The sequence below is a fragment of the Solanum tuberosum genome, unplaced genomic scaffold, assembly GCF_000226075.1.
Source record: "Solanum tuberosum cultivar DM 1-3 516 R44 unplaced genomic scaffold, SolTub_3.0 scf00272, whole genome shotgun sequence".
Classification (NCBI taxonomy): domain Eukaryota; kingdom Viridiplantae; phylum Streptophyta; class Magnoliopsida; order Solanales; family Solanaceae; genus Solanum; species Solanum tuberosum.
In genome coordinates, this window is record NW_006239194.1 from 564,419 (window position 1) to 591,079 (window position 26,661).

Here is a 26,661-nt window from a genome sequence, read left to right on the forward strand (position 1 = left end):
TTAATTTTTTTATAAATTAAAAAGACCATTTCAATTGTTCGAGATGGTTATACACTTAAATAAAAATCTACAATTTTATTAAAAAATAATATAAATCAATTTGATTCGATGCGATTGAATTAAACTCGATCAACTTTTCATATTCTCTTGACACCCTTTACTTTAAAATTTTCATCATTAGCAACATATTTAATACTTAGTATGTATTTAAAGTAACAATACAGTCAAAGTTCTCATGTGAACTTTCAGAAAATAAGTAGCCTAGATTGCCATATTTTAAAACTTAGAGGGACCAATTAGAAAACTTCCAACTATCACATACGTCCCTCTTCTTCCCTCCTTGTTCCTCGAATTTGGCGCGAAAATCCGCCATTGACACAAATTCTCCAATTTAGGGCAAAGCTTTGATTTTCTCCAAACCGAAACATGGAATCCTTCGAAGAGCAATTCGAGCAGATAACAACTCTTTTATCATCAAACAAACCGTTGGCTTACTCGACGCTGCTTCATCTCCAGCAACAATCCGGCGCTGATCCTTCTCTCGTTAAGCTGCTCGCCGATTCATCTTCTATCATCGTTTCCTATATTCTCTCCGATATCTCCGATAACGACGAGGAAATGTGAGTTTCTTCAATAGTAATTAAAGTTTATGAGTTTCTACAACGAACTTAGTTAATATATATACGAGTTCACAGTCAAATTCAAATATTATATGTATTTAGTGCATACTTGGTTTCTAAGTTCATACTCCCCTGTCCCAAATTAGTTGTATGTTTTGCTTCTCGATAATGAATTTGACTAATTTTCAACTCAATAACGTATAACTCAAATTTGGATATTCAAAAACTATATGAAAAATACTATAATTTGCAACTTTTCTGATGTTATCCTGACAACTAGTTTGGGACGGAGGGAGTATATATATATATATATATATATATGTTGACATGTGTATAAAATTGAATTCTTCTTTTTTTTCTTTCTAACTTGCCTCTTTGGTTGATAATTTCAAAAGCTGATTTTGGTTATGTTTCCTCAAAATTATAGTGCTGCTCAGGCATTGAAGTGCTTGGGATTTATGATATATCATCCATCTATAGTTGGCTCAATCAAAGGTTCTATCTTTTGTCCTTTATTTATTTTTGTTTAAGTGTTCTCCGTTTCTTGCTTTTAAGAATCCCGTTTAGTTGCTCATTTGAACTCTCAAAAGAGGTGTCGTAAGTTAGTCCCTCCATCTCAAAATGTTGGATGCTCTTTTCAAGGCTCAAATTAACCTGTTGTTGGAGTAAAAATAGATGTAGATAACTTTGTTATTTGAAAAAGATTAGAGATTTAGCAGCCCCATAAACACAGACACTACAAAAGAAAGAAGAAAAAGAGCCCACAAGTTGAAAAATCCAAGGTCAAAATTTAGCATACTCGATTGTTGAAAAGTGTAAAGTGACAAACACTTTGGCAGAGAGACTAAAATGAGAAGCAATTCATTTTCTGGATTAGTTGGATTTAAGGAAGTACAAGATGTAGAAAAAAGAATTCACCTTAAATTCTTGCCAAATTTATTAGAGAAATAAAGCATGGGCGGATATGATTAAGATAAAGAGTATGTTGAAAGAATTGAAGTGTGTACTTTGAAAAAATAATGAAGGTGATATACAGATCTTTTTGTCTTGTTTTGGTGTCATTCACACAAAGCTACACGTGTGAGTTATTCTTTACTGTTACTTGTGCAAGTATTCTTGGGGCAGATTCAGAATTCTGGAGCTAATGTAGCTTTGATGACTAAATTTAGGTGATGATGCCAGGGCTATTGTTGATTCTCTCGTTGAGGTTATTACAACCAGCAAGATTAAGGTATTCTGAACTTCTCGATAGGCAACAAAGTAATGTATGTAAGGCAGCCTTTGCTAAGAAACATGATTCGAGAATTTGACTTATAGTTATTGTTAATTGCAGTCTGTTTGCAACTTGGGTGTGTGGTGTATATCAATGCAGCAGTTTAACTCATCGCTTTTAGATGCAAATTTCCAGTGTTTACTGAGGGCAATTACTTATGCGCTTGACAATCCTATTGGCTCTCTTTCAATCACATTTGAGGCAATGCAGGTATGTATAGCTGAATATAGCTGAATATAATGTGATTGGTTCTAAGCGATAGGTAAAGCTGAATATATTGTGCAATGATGTGTCTAACCTAATAACAAAGTAAAATTTGGATCTTGATTCTTGTCCGATAGTAGGAGTTAAAACTCATGTGCTACTCCTTTCAACATCATACACGTGAACAATGGTTCATTTAGATAAATGTGAAATAATCATGGAACTTACAATTAGAGGAACATCTTTTTCAAATATTTGTATGAGCAGGGTTTATTTAGCAAGTTCTTTTAGAATGAGTGAAGAAAAAGACTTCCGGTTGAAAATCGATAGTCATATGTGCTGAATAAGAGTTATTACCTTCTCTTTTATACAGCAGATGAGCGCTATGTATAGTGCTTATCACAATTTTTTTGTTCATTTGAAAGGAGTAGAGTGTTTGTTTTTGTTGAATAGAGCAAGCAATGTTGCTCTCTGAATTGATCGCTACACCTTGGATTATTCTCATGATACTGTAATGACTAATGAGAAAAGAAATGGAAGGAGATAGCCATATTTGTACCTGAATAGTAACAGAATCAGAATCGCAATAAAAAAACAAATTTTGTACTGGACTGCTCTTTGTACACTTAGTAGTCTATAAGCCAAATGCACTTCCATCATTTTGGATGTTCTTGCATATGTACGAAATGACTTGGAATAAAGGTACACTGGACTTTTAATGTATAACCTTCAGCGAAATGCATGTATGTATACACACACATACACATACACATATATGATACATACACATACACACACACACACACACACATATATATATACATATTATCATCTCAAATCAATTCTTTAGTATTGGTACATGTCATCTCTGAGTTATTCTCTGTGATTATACTACTATAGGCTGTAATGAAGTTGGCGAGTACATCAGCTCAAAATATGAGAGCCATGTCAAACATATGGGCTCCTCCAGTTTATAGAAGACTAGTCAGCAGTGATAAAAGGGAAAGAGACATGTCAGAGCGTTGTTTACAAAAGGTCTCAAGCGTGATATGTCCTCCACCAGTAATTCTTTCTAAGGTAGCATATAATATTCTGTTCTTATATTCTTGTTCGCTGTAATCCACTTTGTTTCTTATGTTTCCTGAGGAGACCAAAAATGTGCATCTATACAGACTACAGTATTATGCAGGGGCGGATTTACCTTAGGCAAAGGCGTGTCACGGCTTCGTCAGAAAATTTTATCAAGTATAAATAATTGAAAAGCAAAATATAAATCAAGACCAAATACAGTAAAGTGACACTCCTTATAACAAAGAGTAGCGTAGCTCATTTGTTTCAGGGTCATATCTTCAGGTTAGATGTTGGGAGTTCGAACCTCAATAGCACCTTTTTCGATTCTAGTTAATATTTTAATTAAATTTATTTCGCTCACACATAGAATGCTAAAAAAAATTCTTAATTTTTTAATATAATATTATAATTTTCTGTTTATTTATTTTTATTTTAAAATGTGACTCCGCTTATGAAAAATCTTGCGTACGCCACTGGTATTATGCATTTCAACTTAATCTCCAGAACAAAAAGTAATCGGAACAAACATGTGTCCAATTATCTATATTAGTGTTTTTGAAGAATTCTGGTGAATGAAGGATCCATGTAGTGTAGTCAAAAAGTGTATATGTTAAATATAAGGCATTAATTTTGTTATTTGTTTATTAGTATAGGGATCATGCAGATTCCCCACCCAAAATCATCGTTCTAAAGGAAGCTGTGATTTATTTTTTGTGATAAAAAGACTATAATTCATGTTAACTGTTAAGTGACATGTTTTATCAATTTTAGTTTATTGCCTCTTAAACAGGCCCTTGTCACAGATTTGAAGAAGACTTTGCTTTTGACGATGGAGGAGCTGCTGAACCAAGGCTTGAAGATTCAAACTCTACAAGTGTGGAGATGGTTTCTGCGTCTACTCGGACCTTATGGAATGAAATATAAGCATTTGGTCAACAAATTGCTTAAAATTCCAGAACAAACTTTTACGGACCATGATCCACAGATTCAGAGTGCTTCACTGGTATGCTATTCATTCATCTAAGTTTGACACATCAATTCCAGATAATTTAATGCGACTTGGTCAAGCAAAAGTCCTGTTCTAGTATTTGATTTTTAATCATGGGATGCAATAGCCGCTGATTGTTAATGGGATCAGCTATGTTGCTCTGACTCTTAGAAAATGTTGCCGCACCCATGCCGGATCCTTAAAAAATGCACTACTTTTGAAAGATATGACAAAGTCATCAGCATTTTTGAAGTGTCCGAGCAACATAGATGGGATGTGTCCAATCCTTATTTATGAGCACCCGCTGAAAAAGCTGTAGCTTTGATGGCAACTAATTCTTAATTTTAAAATGAGTAAATCAACCTTATATGATGTCAGTATCCTTGCTTAGAATTTTTATATATTTACTCAACTTCAATGAACATTGATTAGCATCTGCCTATGTTTTGGTGTTAACAATCAAGTGCCCAACCCAAATATATACATTATCCTATTTAATTGGAAATTTCAGTTCTTACAGTCACTTCTTAGCTATAAAGAAAATAATGCATTGTGGTCCGACCCTCCCCCAAACCTCGCCATAGCGGCTTCTTACACTGGGCGGCCCTCTTCAGTTAAATTTATTCTTTTTTCAGATTTGCTTGCTTGAATTAATCTAAAAAGATTATTAAACTGAACAATTAAAAAATAAATAGATTCTTCTGATTTTGTTAGATTTGTTCGATGGTAGTAACATAAAAAAACTATTAAAATGAACCAACTTTAAGTAATGCTTTTACCAAGTTACAAATTGCAAATTCGTCCATGAATGATTGATTTGAGAGAGAATTCTAGAATATCATCCCGATAAAAGAGATCAAGTTTATCAACTAAATTATAGAATTCTTTAAAATCACAAGTAACTTAATGCAAAGTCATCTACTAATAATTAACTTGAGGGAGAACTCTAGGATATTATCCCAATAAAAGACAGTAAGTTCGTCAATTTGGTTTGACTTTAAAACTAATGAGTGCCTTCTACTATTAACTTAGTGTGTCATGTTTTAATGTATTTATAGTGTTCTTGTACTTGGAGTGTCACATCAAAAATTTGATGCAAGGAATTTTTGCCTCCTATAGCACATATCTGGCATCGTAGCTATATGAATACCATACATTTTATATTAGCTATAAATTTTACCACTCAATTGCTGTAGTGCTGTCAAGTTTTTTACTTTTTTTCATTGCAGGAAGTTCAGCTCCTTAGTGCCATTTTTCCTATAAAAAAAGAAAGAAAGAAAGAAAAATCACAAAAAAGAAAAAGAAAATAGAGTGCTTCCACTAAGTCAACTTTTTGAATAACTGGGGTGTGTTTAAAAATTAAATAAATGCCTTATTTCTGCAGGTGGCCTGGGAAGGTCTCATTGATGCTTTAATCTGCTCACAACTTCATGCTCCTGAAAGCAATGCACTTGTAAAGAATCCTACTGATCAAACGGTATTCAAAGGAAGTGATCCAACTGAAGCTGATGGATTTCCCAAAAAGATTAAACTTGTAATGACGCCCCTTATAGGAATCATGTCAAGCAATTGTGATGCATCTGTCCATGTATCCTGCCTGAATACATGGTCTTATCTTCTGTATAAGCTCGACAAGTTAGCCAGCTCCCATTCGGTGGTTAAAACAGTTTGGGAGCCCATCTTGGAAGTCATCATCAAGGTTGGGCCTGTCAATAAGAATATATGGTCATGGAGTTTCTGCATTGAGCTGCTTGATAATTTTATTTCAGCAGGAAATAAAGATGTAAATAGTAAGTTAAATGACCATAAGGCAATGAGACTTCCAGAATCTGCAAAATACTCATGGAAGTACTATCCAATTAAATGGTCACCTTTGGATCTTGGTAACTTGGAGTTTTTCTTAAACACAATTCATGGTCTGATCATTCACGGGTCAGATATTACTCTGTCCAGTGAAATCAGGACAGTGACATATGGTGCTGCCTCAAGTTTGTTTCGATCTCTTCTGAGATCTGTTAAACATTGCTTGAAGTCTGACCTTATAACTTATGACGAGGTTATCTTATCTTTGAATATGATGTTAAAGTTTTTGAAGAGTGTATATGAAAATATGCATTCAAGGGATGGTGGTATAGATGATTTGCTACCTCTTTTACTTCAGCTTTTGGAGGCTTTTGTTGAAGAATTAGAACCATCAACATTGCAATCCCCTCTTTACAAGGTGATAGTAGACTTCAAAAATATTGAGACGTCAGAACCAGTCTATAAATTCAAAATTGCAAAGATACCAGATATCAGCTTTATGAATTGTATGGAGAAGGTCTCACCAGTTGCATATATTACTTTGCTCTATTTCCATGCAGTGACCAGAGCAACATTGAAAGCATCTGATTATGAAATAGTTGAAGGGAAACACAGATATGTCAAGCTTTTGCTATCTTCATACGAGCCTTTGGAAATTCTCAATCTTTTTGTTAGTTTATTATATACAGAGAAGATGTCCTGTTGCTTTGAGATCTGGATAGCTCTGGCGAATTGTCTGAAAGATTACATAGATAATCATAACTTCCACTCACTTTTCAAATTGCAGTCGGATAGTCCTGGTTATGCTATAACAATACATTTCTTGTGTTATCCATTTGCTGCATATTCTTGCCTTAAGGTGTATCTCAAGCTTCAGCATGTTATTGAAGTATGGAAATCACTTTATGTTTCTCTTAGCTGGGCATCAGAAATTGGTTATCCTACTCTAACTGAGGACCTGTTCTCAATGCTCTGTTCATATTTCAATGAAGCATTGACCAATGGCGATCTTGTCCCTGAACCTCAGTCAAGTGTAAATGGTCAGGATATTGATGTTCTGTTATTGTTTGGAGAAGCAATGATATGTGTCGTAGACCAAGCTTCTTTGATAGCAAAATCTGAAGTTAAAGAGTCTGAAAGTTGGAGATCCAGCATTATCAAAAGTAGCTTGGATTTCGCTTCCTGGTGAGCAATATGATTTTGCAAATTTTTCACTTACTGAAGCAATTACCTATCTTACTCTTGAGATTGGTGGTTTAAAATATTTAAGGCATAAAAGCAAAGGCCTTCTGACAGGTCAAAAATATTGAACCATTTTTTTGATCTTTAAGTACAGGTTGAACCAACAGCATGCCTTTTAACTTTTCTACCAAATAATTATTCTGGACCTATTTTAAAATTCCTGCTCGATTGATAACTTAAGCACTTAAAAAATCCTAAAAATTGTGCTGCTGCAAATGCAACTGTAAACTATACACATAAATTTATTTGGTTCAAGCACTGAAGTGCTTCATAACTAATAGTTGGAGTTTTGACAGCCTTATTTTGATTGAATATTCTAGTTGTCGTTTGCCTCCATCAATATGTTGAAGTAAATGAATTGCTTCTGTTCTGTTTCTATATGTAGTTTCTTGTACTTCCGTTACTTCTTTCTCTGGACTGTTTTTCCTTGAGCCGAGGGTCTATCGGAAAAAACCTCTTTACACTTAGGGTAAGAGTAAGTTCTGTGTACACTCTCCCCTCCCCAGACTCCACTTGTGGGACTACACTGGTTATGTTGTTGTTGTATGCCTTTGCTTTCCTGAGTAGAAGTCAACATGTCTGAGTTGAAGTTGTTAATATGGTGTCCTTAGTAATTGTCACTGATGTCAGACTAAAATATATTGCAAGAGTCTTCCAGTGATATGAAGAGCATTGTCATGTATCATTTCCTTAAAAAGAGTGTTTCCGATCAATTGACTTGAGCAATGAAATAGTTGAAAAAAGTGTAGGAGATCAAAATTGCCTACATTTGATACCATTTTTGATTTGTTTGATATTTGGAAAAAGCTGATTGCATAAGCTTTACTCTGCGCGTACTTCAATTCTCTACATGTTTCTTATATGTCCACTGCTTCTGCAGCTTCGTGAAGTTATCTAGGGCAAAGGGTGAAACTAATCTATCAACCAGCCTCATTGAGAAAAGGTAATGACTTTCCCGTTTAACTAGTTTCTTCAAATGGAGTACAGAATTCTGCTAACTGAGAGTTTCAGGCTGCTATCATCACTGGTTCACTTTGTTGGCTGCTTGAACTTGCAGAAGGATATAACATTATTCATTGAGGTTTGTACTTAGACTCTACTCTTGAGGAGGAAAATATGTATAAACTACGCTACTATGTTATTCTCATCTCATAATGTGTGTTTCCATGTTTTTTTATTCCGTTCCTTTCCTTTCCATCTTTTAATTATCTTTCCCATATGTGTGCTGCTCTCTACCAATCAGATGATTGGAAGGAAGCGGAGACGATTAGCAGCAGTATAAAGCCATTACTTAATTTGCTTTTGTTTTTTCCCTTTCTCTACTATTACAAAAGTTTAAATTGTATCCCGCTTTCTGTCTTCAGATGATGACCAGTACATTGCTTCTGTGGCTGTCACATTTTGAAGCTCAAGACAGTAACTTCAAAGATCAACTTCAACAGTTATGGATTCAGACACTGAACTGTTTGCAGAAAACGCTACCAATAATAGAATTCAATTCCTCTTTTCTTCAGCTCCAAGAGCCTCTTCTTGAGAAAACTCTTGATCATCCAGATCTCTTCATTTCCAACTCCACTGTTAACTTCTGGAATTCTACTTTCGGAGAGCAGACCAAGTTAGACTACCCTCAAAGCTTACTTCCAGTCCTAGACAAGCTGTCAAGGAGAGGAAAAATAAAACTCGGAAAAAGCAGCCTGTTAACCAATACTAAGGACAGTGCCGATGTAGATAAAGTTACAGTTCCAAATAGATACAAGGTGCCAACAACACTGCATAGGTGCTCCAAACGAGTTGAACTCGTGGGGAATGCAGCTAATAGTTCAGAAGGAAATGACAGAATTTATTCAAAGTCGAAACGAAGACACACTGAGCTGACTGAGCATCAAAAAGAAGTGAGAAGAGCACAACAAGGCCGATCAATGGATTGTAGCGGACATGGTCCAGGAATCAGGACATATACCAGTGTTGATTTTTCTCAAGGAAATGAAGAATCACAAGAAAGCCAGGACATTCGAGATGCAGATACTATTTTGGAAATGCTGCGCAAAGTTAAGTAAATTTTTAGTTTTAACTTTATACAATGTTGTAACATCAATAATTATGCTTTGTATATATGAGTTCCAATCGTTCTGGCTCTGCCCTGTTATTCTTTTCTCTGCATTATTTCGTTAGGAGTTTCTGCTATGGAAAATGTTGTGTTTCTTCATCAAAAACTGCTCATCAGGAGCATCATCATTCTTTAATCCTGTTAAGGTTTTTCATTCTGATATTTTGTTGAAACTTTAGGTGGTCTTTTCTTGTGTTCCCGGAGTTTAAAGGTTACATTTGTTTTCATTAAGATTAAGACGTTGAATACACATTTGAATTTTATGATGTGCATTAAGATCTAGATGGCTGAGTTCGAATACACATCTGAATATTAAGATGTTGTATTAAGATTTGAATATTAAATAATTATGACCATTCAATTTTCAACATCTCAATGCATGGTTTGAATAGTATTTGTTGTGCTAATAGGTAGTGGTGATGATAGCTGACAGTAGTGGTTGATGGTGATAGTTGGTGGTGGCGACTTACGATATGATCCAGGGTGTTTCTGGTTTCGTGTGATGGATAACCTTGGAACGATGGGAGGGGAGAGAAATTTGGCAAGATTGAGTGTGCTCGGTACATAGGAAAATATATTTTGGAAATGTTTTTTGACTTTCTCATGTTTGGTCAGTAAAAAAAAATTGGAGAACATGTTATCTTGGGAAATATGTTCCTTAAAAATGAGGAAAATGACTTCCATAAAGAACATAGGCAAAACAAGTTATAAAAGTGATATTTGATAGTGCCGTTTCCATCTTCCAACAAACGTCATCTTTACCCCCAATTACGGTAGTCCCATCCCCACCACCTCCTACCTTCCACTTTCTATCTCTCATAATACACTAAAACCTCACTAAATTAATAGTCGATAAATTAATTATCTCTCTAAGATAATATTTTTATCTAGTACCGACTTGAGCCAATGGAAAAAATCACCTATTTCGATAAGATAATATATTTTCAAAAGACCCCTATATAAATATACGGTCTCATTAATATTATAAATTAATAATTCTTTAAAAATACTAATATATCTAAGACAATTTATTGAAATATGATTCTATTATGTTTTTTTTTGTTAAGATTTAAATCTAGTTGAAGTTTATCTATAACTTTTCTTATTTCATCCAAAAGTTTTGGTATTGCCACATCTGTAAATCTTTTTTAGTGCATGTGGAATGATTTCCTTTATACTCAAATAATGTTTTACGTATTTGATCTATCATTGTTGATTTTGTGGCACCTTTAAAATGAAAAACCATTTTTGGATATGGTTTCAAGAAATTTCCTATGTTGCGTATGTAGTTTATTCTCTAGTTGTCATACATTGAATGTTTTTAGTAAAGATACAATGAATAATATTTGATTATTAAGAAAGAATGAACATTATGTATAATGAATTATTTTTACAAAGAATCATTGATTTCTTAAATATATTTTACGATGAATCATTTAACAAAAAAAATATTACAATGAATCATGCACATACAGTGTACTTTATGCATAATGGATTTACATTTTATATGAATTTAATAAACATGATACATATTTTAGTAAGATACAATGATTTTAATGTATTCATTGTACTTTATGTATAATAAAATTATTTTTATGTGAATTCAATAAATATAATACATAAATTAGTAAGATACAATGATTTTGATATAATAAAAAATAACCTTTGTTGAATCTCAAAGCACTCTTTAAATTAATAAATATTAATTCATGGATTATATTATACCTCTACAAAATAATAATATTCCATGGTCCACCTATATTAATTTAGTGAGATTTTATGTATTTTTCTATATTATGTATAAATATTTTTAAGATAATATTTTTTATTTGCATATTGAACTTAAAAAAATATATAAAAAGGGTACATTCAAAATTAATTTATATTATACTCCCTCCGTCCCATATTAGTTGATCATTCTCCTTTTAAGTTTTAACACGCATATTAAGAAATCATAAATAAGAAGATAATTTTACTAATTCACCCTTTAAAAATCTTTTTATAAATTTTAGAAACAAATGTGAACACTTTCAAAAATAATTAGTAGCAAGAGTAATGTAGAAAAAATGTAATAATATTTTCTTAATTTAGTAAGATGGACAACTAATATGGAACAATTATTTTTAATAAGATGATCAACTAATATGGGACGTGAGGAGTATATAGGAGTGTTGGTAATTGCTCGCTCTAATCCATAATAGGTGAATTTGTGAGGCAATATACATTCATTAAGAAAAAAATTAGGATATAAATTAAACACCTCTTTCCACTTTTTTTTTTAAAAGTTATTCTCAAACTATTTTGAAAATAAAAATAATTTAAAGTAAAATCATAAATACGAGCAATTAACTCTTTTGAATTTATCACGTAAAAAATTGTAAATGACAGACAAAAATAGAAGAATTTTTCAACATTTCTCTTAAACACTGAATAGTTAACTTATTTTGAATATTGGAAAAAACGTTCAAAAAATAAATTATTATGCACTAGAGGGAGTTAGGGCTGTTATCGGTCGGTTCGGTTTGGTTTTAAAGTTTATCGGTTCAACTAATCGGTTATCGGTTTGTAGACATACTAAACCGTTAAGAACCATTAAGATACTGGTTTATCGGTTACTGCTCGTTATCGGTTCGGTTATCGATTTAACTGTTAAGATTTGACACAAAAAATAAATGATTGAAAATAACTTAGAAACATGGTGACAAACCAAATAAATCATGCACGTGAGTTGATAAATTGTATATTACTAAAAAAACAACACTAAAACATTGTAGAATAATCGAAAGTTTGAGACTGCCAGAAATAAAAATATGAAACTAAATTCTAAGTCAAGGACTTTATATAGCAAAATGGTATAAATATAATTTATTAATTTACTATCGGGTTATCGATTAACCCGTTAAGAATTGATAATCCGATAATAAAAAAATTAAAATTGTTTTCAAAGTCGTTAAACTAATAACCCAATATCGATGAATCAATAACTTTTTTTCAATTTAAGTTATCGATTTCAATTCGATTTTGAACCGGCCCTAGAGAGAACACTTATAATCAAAATAAAGATAAAAAGAGAAAAAAAATTGATCAGAAGTTTGCAAAAAGCATCCGTTACAAAAACAATTGGCATTTTTCCTTCTTTCTTGTCTTTTTTTTTTTTTTAATCTTTTCCTTATTTTGTTTTTACTTCCTTTGTCCCTTTCCTTTTATTAATACTATCATTTAACCAACACAAAAAGTAAAAAATAGGGAAAAAAGTCTGAAATATATTTGAACTTTGATCGAAATTATTGTAACAATATCGAACTTTGGAAATGACCTTTTACCCCCTGCACTATTTAATAATGTATTTTAAAGGTATATATGTGCCCACGTGGACATCATAAATATTGCAATATTATAAATAGTAACGTATCCACGTGGGCACATATATACCTTTAAAATACACTATTAAATAGTGCAGAGGGTAAAATGTCCTCCATAAAATTTGGTATCGTAACAGCAAATTCGGCCAAAGTTGAAGTATTTTTCAAATCCTTTTCATTAAAAAATATCCTTAAAAACTAAACCTCACCACATTTTTGCTTTTATGTACACACTAAATTCTCATCTTCTAATTTTTTTTTTGTCAATTATGTACATATATATATTTTTATATTATGTGTTTTTACCAATAAATATGATTTAATTATCAGTTGAAACGTTATGAATAGTAATTTTGGAGAAAGTTATTACAAAAGTTTGTATATTTACTGAAGTTAAATAGAAAAAATTTCGCATTAACAACTAATGGTAATTCATTAAACTTCAAAATTAAGAATTTTGGTAAAGCTATTTTGGCACACTTTAAATTTTTCCTTATAAATGATTTTATAACAAAATCAACCTATGATAAAAGATGAAGAACCCCAAAACAATTAATGAATGATGGAAAAATTCGAAAGCTCAAAGAAGATGAAAGATCAGCTATCAGACACGAAATAGAGTATAACTATAATAAGTCATCAATTTGCTGGCAAGTTAAGTAAGGAACGGTATGTTCATTTCGATCTGTAGAAAACATAATTTATCACAGTAAAAAAATCATCTCATAAAGCTATTAATACATTTTAAAGCTCGAAACTCAAAAAATGAATAAAACAACACTATTTATCTCTCTTATGCTTTAAAACACTACAATGATTAAAATTAAAAGTGAAAGATTAATTTTGATACAAAACAGAGCACGACTATAATAAATAAAAGAGTAATAAGGAATATGCTCATTTCATTAGATATCATTTAAGCTTCTCCATTCCTAAAATTATGAATATGATCATACTGAGTCATGAGCTTAATTATTGGTTTAACTGATTTATTGACAAATTCAGTAAAAATAAATATGTCCATTTATTCATAAATATATTTTCGACCTATCTATTCACCACAACGTAAATCTTATCCCATAACTCTATTGAATACATTAAGGGATAAGGGTCTGAAAAATACCTCAACTTTGGTCGAATTTGTTGTTGCGATTCTAAACTTTCATAAGAACCTATTACCTCCCTAGACTAATTAATATCGTATTTTTTACCCTTGAACTATTTAATAGTGTATTTTAAAGGTATATATGTGCCCACGTGGACACATTACTATTTATAATTTTGCATTATTTTTTATGTCCACGTGGGCAAATATATATGTTTAAAAGACGGTATTAAATAGTCTAGGGAGGTAATAGGTCCTCATGAAAGTTTAGTATCGCAACAGCAAATCCGACCAAAGTTGGGATATTTTTCAAACCCTTATCCCTACATTAAAACTCCAAATTTTAAAAATGATTAAAGCAAAACAAACACAAAGTATCTCTCTAATGCTTTAAAACACTTACGATGACTACGGTTAAGATTAAAAATGAAAGGTTAACTACCAAATACGAAATAAAGTATGACTATAATAAATAACAGAGCAGTGAGGAATATGTCTATTTCATTAAATATTGTTTAAGCTTTTTCGTTCCTAAAATCTCGAATACGGTACTGCTTCATGAACTTAATTACTGATTTGGCCGATTTATTGACAAGTCTAGTAAAATAGATCTATTCATTTACCCATAAACACATTTCTGACCCGTCCGTCTATTCACTGCAACACAAAGCTAATCTCATAAAGCTATTAAATACATTAAAATTTAAAATTCAAATACCGATTAAAGCAAAACAAACACAAATTATCTCTATGATGCTTTAAAACACTCAACGACAATTAAGATTAAGATTGAAAGTAAAAGATTAGCTAAAAAGATACGGAAAAAAAGAGTATGACTGTAATAAATAACAACGCAATGAGGAACACATCTATTCCATTAAATATCATTTAACCTTCTCCGTTCTTGAAATTTCGAATGTGGTATTAATTCACGAACTTAATTGTTGATTTGACCGATTTATTAACAAATCTATTCATTTATCCAGAAATATATTAACGTCTTATTTATTTATTACAACATAAACATTCATCTCATAAACCTATTGAATACATTGAAACTCAAAATCCAAAAAATCATTAAAACAAAAACAACATTAATTATCTCTCTAATTACTAAGATTAGGATTAGAAATGCATCATTTTGATAAAGAATATACACTATTATTAATTACTTATGTTTGATCTTTAAGTCAAAAAATAGTGGACCATTTTGAGTTTTTCATTCATATATTATAGAGTGATGAAGTGTTAAAACATAGTTCCCTGCGCTCTCTCTCTCTAGCTTTTCTCTCTCTCTCTATCCGAATTCTCCCCATTTTGGAAAAATCGCCCTTTGTTTCTCTCTCTAAAAATCGCTATCGATCGATACATATATATATGTGTGTTGTTCATCTTCGCAACTCTAGGGTTTAGGTTATCGGAATTCAGATTTGAATTTGCGGCGCTGGAAAACTGAGGGTTTTTGAATCGGTTCAGTTCGATTTTTGTTTTTTTGGTTGTTTTTGTGGATCTGTGTGATTGGAAATGGATACGATGTCGTCTTCAGCGTCAAATGCAGTAGCGAATAACAAGGATGTTCCGTCTTCGATGACGCCGACCGCGGTGGAGGATGACGGCGCGATGTCTGTCAATTCAGGACTTGCAAAGGAGGCAGCTTTGTTTTTTCAGTCGGGAAATTACGCTGATTGTGTTAGAGTTTTGTATCAACTGTTGCAGAAAAAAGAAGGCGATCCAAAGGTGACTAAATCTGTCTTTTTTTTTTTTTTGGTTTTTTTTTTTATGGTATCTTTATACATTCTCAACTTGTTGTAGCATATATATACTCACTCGGTTTCAATTTATAGGGTACATTTGGAATTTTGAGAGCTTACCAAGTTTTTTTTTGATTGATTTTTTTGTATGACTGTTAGATATTTGAATGTGTTAATTTTTGTGATATATAGTAGTTTAGAAGTTTGATTCTTAAAATTTCAAATGTGCCACACTAAATGGGACAGAGTGAGTAAGTGATTTATGGTTATTTGTAGTTTGCGCTTTTCTTGTCGTCAATTGAATTGGTGGCTTTGAGCTCATTTGCACGTGATTTTCGATGGAAAATTGTGGCTTTGAGCTCAATTTGCACGTGATTTTCGATGGTAAATACAATTTTCCGATTCAAAGTCGATGGAAGATTGAATTGATGGCTTTGAGCTCAATTTGCACGTGATTTGTGATGGAAAATGCAGTTTTCTAGTTCAAAATTGTTTTGAATTGATGGCTGTGAGCTCAATTTGCACGTGATTTTGATGGAAAATGCAGTTTTCTAGTTCAAGGATGTTAATTGAATTGATGGCTTTGAGCTCGATTTGCACGTGATGTTCGTTGGAAAATGCAGTTTTCTAGTTCAAAATCGTTTTGAATTGTAATTATTCTTGTTATACTATACATCTTTTTATATTTGTTTTTATTTATCCGAATTAACCTAATGGCGTCATAACCAAAGGTCCAGTATTTTGCCTCATAAATAGACGGTGCGTGGATTTTTCCCATTTCCATCTCTTAAGTTGACATAGAGCTGAAAATATGTCTATGGTCCTCTCTGGTGGGTGATGATTGTTTCTGTGAAATACTCTGTTGGTAATTGAGAATTTTTTGATTGGTGGGTAGTTAAATAAGTTCATTGAAACTGAGGCATCTGTTGATTCATTGTAGTTGGTTTTGGAATATTTTAACTGGCATTGTGGCTGTAACCCTTTCAAGATCTTTGAACTCATTTTATACTATAGGTAGTACTTGCATTGGAATATGAATTACTGGTTTGGGTAGTTGGAAGAACAAGGCCTGCTGCAGCAGAGATATTTAAGGTGTCTTTAGTTTTAACTACAGTTGGGGTTTAAATTTAGTATGCCATTGCTGATTTTAGTTTTGGAGCAAAACAATAAGTCCAATATAGATAATTAGATATCTGCGTTTGGTCTTTGGAGAAAGAAATCTTGTATTTATCAATTACCTGATATGCACCAGTGTTATGTTTAAATTTGGAGGTTTAGTTTAATGTCACTTTGAGAGGGTCAAGTATTTGATATTCATTTGGAACTCATGAGTCCATTAGTAAGTGCATGTTGACGATATCCTACATAAACCTTCAAATGGGTCAGTTCAGAGGTATGGCGTTATATGATTGAAAGTGCTAAAAAGGGACTGGCTAGGCCTAAAACCACGGTGAGAAGTTATTTTGACTCAAAAAATGAGATACCATGCGATATCAGCTACAACAACAACAACATACCCAGTGTAATCTCACAAGTGCCGTTTGGGGAGGGTGGTGCCTTACCTTGTGTAGGTAGAGATTTCCAAATGCGATATCAGCTAAGAATAAAAACAATCAAACCAATGATCTACGTATGCAATATCAACTAGTTGGGACTTATTTGTTTTTCTTACACTTGCATTAGGAATCATTAACCAAGACATAAGAACAAAGCATGTGCCAGCATTGGAATTAGCAAATTGGTTTTGAGTAAAGCATAATGAATATAGATCATTTATCATACTGACCCCAAGTCATTAGTGATTTAGGAATAGTTGATATTCTTTTTTGATGACAAGGGAAACCTGTAGCTGCTACCATTTTGGGTGCGCATAGGGTAAAACCCCCGCTCCTATGCAATAGCTCACAAACCACATAGGAGAGGTAGCCTGCACTAGGCAAGCCCGATGCAACGAGCTCGACCCAGAAGGCAAACCCTGCTTTCGCTGGCAAGGGGTTTCGAACTTGAGACCTCCAACATGGAAGTCCCAAGCCCAAACCGCTGGGCCACCCCGAAGGTTGGAATAGTTGATATTTTTGTTAAATGCACCATAATCATTTTAATCAAGTCATCAAACTGTTGGATTTGTTAATATTTCTTGTTGCTTTGGTTTCATGATGATGTTCTGTCATTTTTACTTCCACTTCTAATTGCTTTATTTATGGTGTTCTTTGCTCCTCATCTGCTAGGTTCTACATAACATTGCGATTGCTGTGAACTTTCAAGATGGTTGCTCCAATCCTAAGAAGCTGATTGATGAACTTAATAATGCTAAGGTACGTAGAGCTGTATCATTGAGATATTGAGGTATAGCAATCTTGTTGTTCATCAATGCCGTGGTTTTGGTACTGCTTGTTTTATCCTATTATGCATGTTTAAATGATTCTATATTTGCTATGAGCTCCAAGAAGCAGATTTGATCTTAGAGCTCTACTGCTGCTAAGTTTTCTGTTGCGAGAGCAAGTCTGTTCATGATGTATGACCTCAGCAGAAGGAGGGGCCTCGTTTGTTCTGCAGAAGTTCAACTGGGGAAAGAATTATACATGCTTTGGCTTTTACAAAGCAAAGTTTATGCTTGTTTCACTCTTTTTGTATATGCATATACCTCTAACGGTTAAGGACAGTCATAAAGTCCAAAAGGATATTTAAGAATATAATTCTAGTTAGCATTAGCGCACCCCAATGAGTGAATAAGCCTTTTAAAGGTAAGGAGTCATCCTTGATACAAGGAAAGTGGTGAACACCCTTATCGTAAAATATTGATTGTGGAACATTGTGAATTGCATCAAAGTAAGACACTGCAAGTTGGTTTGTGGTGGGATATGGGGTGTTTGTGTGTCAAAACGTTCTTGGAAGAAAATATGTACATAAAGGTTCTCACCGAGTTGAATTGACCATTGGGATTATAAGTCTGCCTCTTGTCACTCATTCTTGTACATGGTTGGATGAAAACTGCACTGAAAAACAATTTCTTGCAGGATCTGTTGGAAGTCTTCCTTATTCCTATGGATCAAATTACTACTCTTTTTTACTGAAGGCATGGTTTAAGTTTGGCATACCAAATAGATTTTACAACTTCTTCAGTCATAGAGATACAAATCAAAGCAAGATATAAAGATCAACTAACCTTTATATCTTGCTTTGATCTGAAGAAATTGTACAATCTATTTGGTATGCCAAACTTAAACCACGCCTTTAGTAAAAATCTCAAGGTGTGGCCTAGTGGTCAATGAAGTGGTTGTGAACTCTAAGTTCTCAGGTTCAAAACTCAGTGGGAGACGACAAAAACACTAGGTGATTCTTCCCATCTGTCCTAGCCTTGCTAGGACAGAGTTACCTGGTACCTGTTGTTGGTGGGAGGTGGCAAGTTTCCATAGAATTAGTTGAGGTGCGCATAAGCTGACCCGAACACCATGGTCATAAAAAAAAAGATCAACTAGCCTTTGCTTTTCATTTTCCTTCAGAAGGGATTTTTTTCTCTAGAAGTTTTTGTTCAAGGATTTGAAGTAATTGAGGAGCTACATGCTTGATTTCTCTTTTTGATGAGCATAAAACTACAGTAGTAGTTATAAATCAAAGATAACAGAAATTAAGAATGTAAGTACTTCCACTATTACAAGTTACATATTTGGACCTGTTTTAACTTCTTAGTTTCCATTTCTAATCAAATAGTGATCACATAGAATCAGATTTCTGGACTAATTTTTTAGGAATGATCAGATAGATTGGTCTTGGTCTTGGTCTTGTGTTCTTTCATTCATGATGCTTCAATGTTGTATAAGTTAGTGGTAACTTAATTTCAACTAATTTAGTTAATTTTCTCTTTGTTGATATAGCTTCTTGAAATAATTTAAACTTTTTCGTTAAACATATTCTGCACTTCTTAATTTGGTAGCATCAACATGTGCATATGATCATTTTATATTTAGTGCACTTATGACTAGCAGCAGAAGGAATTTTAATGCTTCAATTGTTTTTCCTCTTTGAGTGATTAGAATATTGAATTTCTATACAAACTAAAACAATGAAATTATTATTTGCTTATGGATATTGTTCTGCTTAAGTCTTGGGTGTTCCTTTATGCGTCCCTTTAGTGAACTTCGATTTCTGCATTTTATTTTCTCGTTTCTTTTGCCAGAGTGATTTTCATCTATTGGTCTTGATGCTTGTGGTGGCACCTCTGTTCCCCTTTTATGTGAATTTTCTGTTTACTTGATAGTTATCTAGCAGGTAAGGGGAGCCTTCGACTTAGTTAATCTGTTTCTGGATGTTTGGTATAGAGTAGCTCAGAAATTGTGCTTTCTTAGTTCTTCCTTGTATTTTTCTTCCCTTTCTGACTTATTTGGTTGTTATAATTCTTATGGTAGTATTAACCTTCACCTTATCAATAATAGAAAGATATTCTTATTGTAGTATTATGCCCGTGCTTCGGTGTTCTTATCTCCTTGTTGTGATACATTATTGTTGCTTTCAATGTTTAGAAAAGAAGCGAAGAGCTTGCTTGTGCTGCTGGCGACCAGGCAGATCCTGCTAGCAATGGTGGAGCCAAAGCTGTGACAGGAATTAGTGGAAATAACAGTGCACCACGGCATCTATCTGCTCAACATAGTTCCGAACTTGTTTATGCTGATGAGTTTGATCCCTCAGTGACCACATACAATCTAGTATGTTCAGTTGATATTGGCTTGGCTGGTTTTGTTAAAAGAATTATTGCCTATTATCTTTGATGGACCTTTATTTGTGCTAATATTTGCATTTGAATTATACAGGCAGTTTGCTGGTTTCATTTGCATGAACATGCAAAAGCATTTTCAATTTTGGAAGGATTGTTTCAGAACATTGAACCAATAGACGAGGTAAACAATTACCGTAGATTCTGAAATGTTAAAAATTCAAATCTGCTCATTGACTAATGAATTTGCCCACAGGAAATAGCCAAGCGCATTTGCCTCTTACTGCTGGATGTTGCTTTACTTACTCGAAATGCAGCAAGATCAGCTGTAAGTCGTACATACCCAACTGTTTGTTTCTCATAATTTTATCTTTTGATTTTTTATGCTGTCTTATCAATATCATGATCTTTCCAACAGTTTATGATGGAAGCAACTAGTTTTTGATTTAAGGAAATATTGATGATTATGGGGGTCTTGAGTTTAGGTCAAAATGTGATGATGTTGAAGTCATTAGTCTATTTGTAATTCTAATCAGTGATGGATTACTTTAGTGGAGCTAGTGGTGTGCATTCGGTTTTGAAAAAATGGTACCAATCCGAACCAAAAGAAACTTGGTTTGGGTTTCTCTTTTCTTTTTTCAGTTGTGTCATAAGAGATAATTTGGATCTAATAGTAACATATTTGGATGACAAGAAAATTTATTTGAATAAAAAGTAGTTGATCAAGTAAATCTATTCTCATTCATAAACATGGCCAAACTGCCCGTATACAAGGAATATACCAAATGGTAAAGAATCTATAAAATAACTATTTGAATAATGAGAAGTAGTAATGTCAAATCTCTTAAATACCTTTTCTAAATTCAATTCACATGATTGAAATGATTAATTTGTGAACACCATTAATAAGAGTAGTACATTTGATGCGATAGTCAATAAACACTCCTAGTCTCTTATAAAAGCATAATGCAACAATCAGAAGTTTCTGATGTCGCACTGGTCTTTCCCATTTTGGTCAATGTTAGAAACATTGATGTTGTGATTTCCGATGATCATAAAGATGCGACATCTAAAGTTTAAGAATTGCTTCCCAAAGTTTGTATTGAGTGAGTTCACTCACCGAAGCAGCTGATGTTACTTTGAGATTCCCAATAACAATTTTAAAAACCAAGATCTGATACCCTTGTGAGAGATTGCCATTTACACTTGCTCTACTCTATTTCGTTTTGTAATGACAATGGTGTTGATGCCTCTGTCTCTAACCTACGATACATGGTATCAATTCACCTAGTATCATTTCTACTGGGATACCATTTGTAATTGCTGTATCTGTTCTCTTCCTTTTGATAACTTCATTCTGATATTGTTCTGAGTGAGTGATGCTAGGGGAATTGTAACGTGGTGAACTTAGAATTATGGTTTAACACACTTACATAAAATATTGCAAGGTGGTGAACTTTGAGTTTTGGTTTAACACATTTATATGAAATATTGCAGGCTTTGATGTTTGTGATGGATGGTTTAATATCAGTAGTTTTGTCATGTACCTTCTTGCAGCTGTTGCAGTAGTTTTTGAAATGAGCTAGTGTGCTGCCTTTAATGGGTTGAGACTAGTTAGTCATTGTTATTCTAGTTCTTTTATTTAAAGGTAAGTAGTATTGATGTCAGCGGTAAGAAGGTGCTATTGTTACATCCAAAAGATTACTGGAGAGAGAATAACAGAAAAGATCTGACTGCCTGGACAAAAGATTCTATGAACTGTAACAGTGTTTAAGCTTCATTTACCCAATCTAATCTGCAGCAAAAAGATAGCATAAAACGATCAGATTTTACTTTCAGCACAGAGTTCTGTTCATCTTCAGAACACATTTTGTTTCTTTCTTTCTTTCTTTCTTTCTTTCCATATGCACCACCAAATGCAAACAGGAATTGGATACGAAGTCTTCTTTAACTACTTGTTCAAACCCTTTCTATGCCAGAACAGAAGAAAATCCTTAAGAGTTCTGTCATTATTGTTCTATTTAAAAGGTTGATTATTGTGGTTAATGCTCCATTTGTCGTTTTATTATTTCTATAGATAATTGAGATTGCTAATTTCATGAAGGATAGTTGTTTTTGGTTTTTGTTCCATTGTTGAAATTTTGCCGTACTTTTCCTAAGATGGTGGAATCTGTGTTGGAGTCTCATGTTTGTTTTCTAGGTCTAGTATATTGCTTCTTTTCCTTTTTATGTAGCGAACTTTTTTTAAAAATCTTTGTTGCAAGCAGTTTAATTATGATTCTTGCTCCCAGGATGTGATCAGCTATGTGGAGAAGGTTTTTTGTAGCAGTAGTTTATTGAGTCAAGTTGACAACGGAAACTCTGCACTGCCAACAGCTTCAGCCGTTTTGAAATCGGCTTCATTTCCCAGCAATTCAACTATTCCTGATGCATCTACTCCAGATTCACCTGCTGCTGGGATAACCTCCGAAGGCTCTTTGTCTAGGACATTATCAGAAGAGGGACTTGAAGATCTACATTTAATATCATCCATGGAGATTGGTGGGCAGAACCTACCACGACAGTCTGGCTTGAAATCTTCAAATGATCCAACAAGGAACCAAGCTGATGAATTTATCTCAACTGCTGAAATGAGGATTAAACTGCACCTTTGCAAGGTCCAATTTCTTCTCCTCACCAGGAATCTTAAGGCAGCTAAGCGTGAAGTTAAGATGGCTATGAACACAGCACGGGGTAAAGATCATTCTATGGCTCTCTATTTGAAGTCCCAGCTTGAATATACTCGTGGGAATCACCGAAAAGCAATCAAGCTCTTGATGGCATCAAGTAATCGGGCAGAAACAGGAATTTCTAGCTTATACTACAACAACCTGGGTTGCATATATTATCGACTTGGCAAGCATCACACTTCTTCTGTTTTTTTTGCCAAGGCTCTGAGTAATAGTTCATCTCTCCGGAAAGAGCGACCTTTAAAGCTCTCAACCATCTCACAGGATAAGTCTCTTCTCATAACCTATAACTGTGGTATGCAGTACCTGGCTTGTGGGAAACCATTGCTGGCTGCAGGCTGTTTCTATAAGGCTAGTCAGGTTTTCCACAATAGGCCTCTTTTATGGTTACGAGTTGCAGAATGTTGTCTAATGGCCCTTGAGCAGGGACTGCTCAAGTCCAGTGGTGTTGCTACTTCTGACAGGTCTGAAGTTAAAGTTCATGTTGTTGGACAAGGAAAATGGAGGCAACTTGTTATAGAAGATGGAATATCAAGAAATGGACAAGAAAGTTTTTCAGGTAAGGAAGATTTGGCTACTAAGGGAAGACAACCGAAGTTATCGGTACTACTTGCTCGTCAGTGTCTTCTGAATGCTTTGCATTTATTGACCAGTTCTGAATCAAAAGGTAACAAGTCCACACAGTCTCATGCTTCTGGTCTGGAAGAAAGTGAAACAAGAGAAGCAGTACCATCCAAGAATGGATCAACTGACCCTAAGTCACTGAACCTGCCAGCATCTGGTCAGGTTAATGCAAATGGGGAGGTGAAAGAGCAAAAGGGTGCAAACAGTCAGAATGCCGCCTTCTTGAATTCTCTTGGTGAGTATGAAGCCACATGTCGAAAAGAGAATCTGATGATTGAGCAAGCTGCATTGGCTGATTTGGCTTTTGTAGAACTGGAATTGGGAAATGCATTGAAGGCTCTTACAATTGCACGATCTCTCTTGAAAGTCCAAGAATGTTCTAGAATATACATCTTTCTTGGTAATGTGTATGCTGCTGAAGCTCTATGCTTGCTGAACCGGGCAAAGGAAGCTGCAGAGCATTTGTCAACCTATATCTCCAGTGGCAAGGATGTTGATCTGCCCTTTAGTGAAGAGGATTCTGAAATGTGGAAACAGGAGAAAACATTGGAATCGGAAGATACTAATGTTGGATCAGCTGCTGTGAACTCCTTTCCTTCAGAGGAATCTCAAGCATTTGTGTTTGTTAAGCCAGAAGAGTCCCGCGGAATTCTCTTCGCAAACTTAGCTGCCATGTCTGCTATGCTAGGAGACATTGAACAGGCCCAAACTTATGTGGTACAAGCACTTTTGATAAAACCTCAACGTCCTGAAGCTATTCTTACTGCAGTATACGTGGATCTTCTGTGTGGGAAGACACAAGAAGCTCTCACAAAGTTGAAACAGTGTAGTCGTATTAGGTTCCTACCAGGCAGTCCGACTTTAAGTGGTTCATCATGATGATTCATATCCAGCCCACCTTTCAGTAATGAGTTAGCAGGCAGGTAGTTCAGGAATCCCTTGATAGAGTATATGTACCATATATATAGCTCAATTCAGGAACAAGTTTTTCGTTTCTTCGTTTTTCAAATGTCTATGATTTGCTGGTTTAGGTTTCAGGAAGTGATGGGGGGTGGTGGTGGTGTGGCTGAGATTAGTTCGGTTATTGCAGATACATGCCCATCTTTAAAAGATTCGAGGTGTATTTTTCATACAGAGAGACCCAGTCTAGTTCCCCTTTAGAGATATATAGAGGTTTTATGAACTCCTATGAAAGATGAACCATGAACTTAGAATTTTTTTCCATAAAGTCATTTTAATTCCCAACTTATGGGCTTTTGATTATTTGTCTTAATTTTTTGAAGTTGCTATCTATACATTCGAAAAGGTAACCTCGAATGGTAAATATATTTAAACTATAGCTGTGTTTCGAAAATATATAGCACATGTTTTGCTATGTTGTGTAGTTTTCCCAAGTTAAAACCCAAGGACGATGAGAGCGATCGTTGAAGGGTTAGGACTGGGGCAGCAGAAATTGCTGTATTTGTGCTATCTGAATATAGTATACATCACACATAGATATAGTATACATTTCTTAACGTTTCAACTGTGGCTTTTCGTTTCTTTTCTTCCTTTCCTAGTTTCACACCACCACCACCAACAGTCTCAGTGAAGTACGGAAAGGGTAGTATATGCAGATTTTATCCTAAGCGTGAAAAGGTAGAGAAATTATTTTAGAGTATACGCAAACTTTATCCCTACCCTGAGAAGGTGGAGAGACTATTGAAAATAGACTCCGACTCAAGGAAAAGAGACGCTACTAAGAAAAGTGAGGGATTCTGAAGAAGAAAGGAACAAATAACTGCAAGAAAATAGTGTGATAATCGAAGTACAAAGATAGTAGATAGTAACAGAAATCGGAGGACAAGAAACTCCAAGAAAAATACTATTTTCTAATATCACCAATTAATTATAATTTTTACTTGAGTCGATGTTTCTCTCCTAGTTCTAACAGTAGTTGGAATCATAGGTATTTCCTTGTACGCATTGGATTTCAGATTTTCCTTCTTTTTTTCCCAATCCTATTATATATAGTAGGAATAATATTCCATAAATCCAACTAAAATATGGTCATAATTACGTCTACCTTTTTAAACTCAAATTAGACTTCCTACAACAAACCCCCTCACCATATTGCCTTAGAAACACAAATATTTCTCATAGTTCCAAAAACAAAACAAAATTCTCAATTTTCAAGTATCTTTAAACTTTTAACTAAGACATCATGAAGGTGATAGCAGCTTATTTGTTGGCTCAATTGGGTGGAAATTCTAACCCATCAGCTAATGATTTGAAGAAAATTTTGAATTCTGTTGGTGCTGAAATTGATGATGTGAAAATTGAACTATTATTATCACAAGTTGAAGGCAAAGATATTAATGAGTTAATTGCTGCTGGTAAACAAAGATTGGCTTCTACTACTTGTATGTCTTTTGGATGTACAAATAATAATAATAATAATAATAATAATAATGCCAGTGTTGGTGAACAAGTTATTGATGTTGTTGAAGAGAAAAAAGAGGAAAAGAAGGTTGAGAAAGTGGAAGAGTCTGATGAAGAAGATTTTAATTTTAGTCTCTTTGATTAGAAGTTTTTAGTTTGATTTTTTATTGTTATTTTTATGGAGTATTGTTTTGATTATGTTCTTTTAGGTTTAAAGTTTTGTTGTTTTCTTTTAATACAAGTTTAGTATGTTTGTAGTTAATTATCTTTGCTTCTTCAATATCAATAGCATATTTTTAGTAATTTTTACCAAAGATGAAAGTTGTCGAGTATACGCGACGGATAGGACACGTAGTATTCTTTATTTTTCTCTATTCAAGTCTCGAAATTGTGATTTCTATTTTTTTTTTAAATAGCAACCCTATTCAATATATCACATTCTTTCATTGTTACATGCTTCTAATTTAAAAGTAAGAGTTTCATAAAATTAATTCTAAAAAATCTTTAGTGAAACGAAGGGCTTGGAACCTTGTGATACCTTTTTGGGGTTAAGTGTTTGCCCTAATTTCTTGATCCCACAAAGTTACTTATTTTAAGTCTCTAAAAACTCTAACAATCGATCGAGCTAGTTGCGATATCTTAGAGGGATT

General features: G+C 33.8%; 2 protein-coding genes across 2 annotated transcripts; both read left to right on the forward strand.

Annotated features, from left to right (window-relative positions):
* Positions 1 to 305: 305 nt before the first annotated feature.
* Positions 306 to 9,404, forward strand: LOC102592718 (uncharacterized). The gene is made up of 10 exons (XM_006358264.2): positions 306 to 620; positions 1,048 to 1,115; positions 1,790 to 1,851; positions 1,954 to 2,103; positions 2,998 to 3,174; positions 3,959 to 4,171; positions 5,541 to 7,144; positions 8,082 to 8,144; positions 8,213 to 8,282; positions 8,566 to 9,404. Exons 1-10 carry the CDS (start codon positions 427 to 429, stop codon positions 9,256 to 9,258), a joined length of 3,294 nt encoding a protein of 1,097 aa, XP_006358326.1. The 5' UTR covers positions 306 to 426; the 3' UTR covers positions 9,259 to 9,404.
* A 5,618-nt stretch (positions 9,405 to 15,022) lies between these two features.
* On the forward strand, positions 15,023 to 24,850 carry LOC102586645 (CCR4-NOT transcription complex subunit 10-A). Its single transcript, XM_006358243.2, has 6 exons — positions 15,023 to 15,512; positions 17,755 to 17,841; positions 20,047 to 20,229; positions 20,335 to 20,421; positions 20,494 to 20,565; positions 22,529 to 24,850. The coding sequence occupies exons 1-6, from the start codon at positions 15,300 to 15,302 to the stop codon at positions 24,467 to 24,469; spliced, it is 2,583 nt and encodes an 860-aa protein (XP_006358305.1). The 5' UTR covers positions 15,023 to 15,299; the 3' UTR covers positions 24,470 to 24,850.
* Positions 24,851 to 26,661: the final 1,811 nt, after the last annotated feature.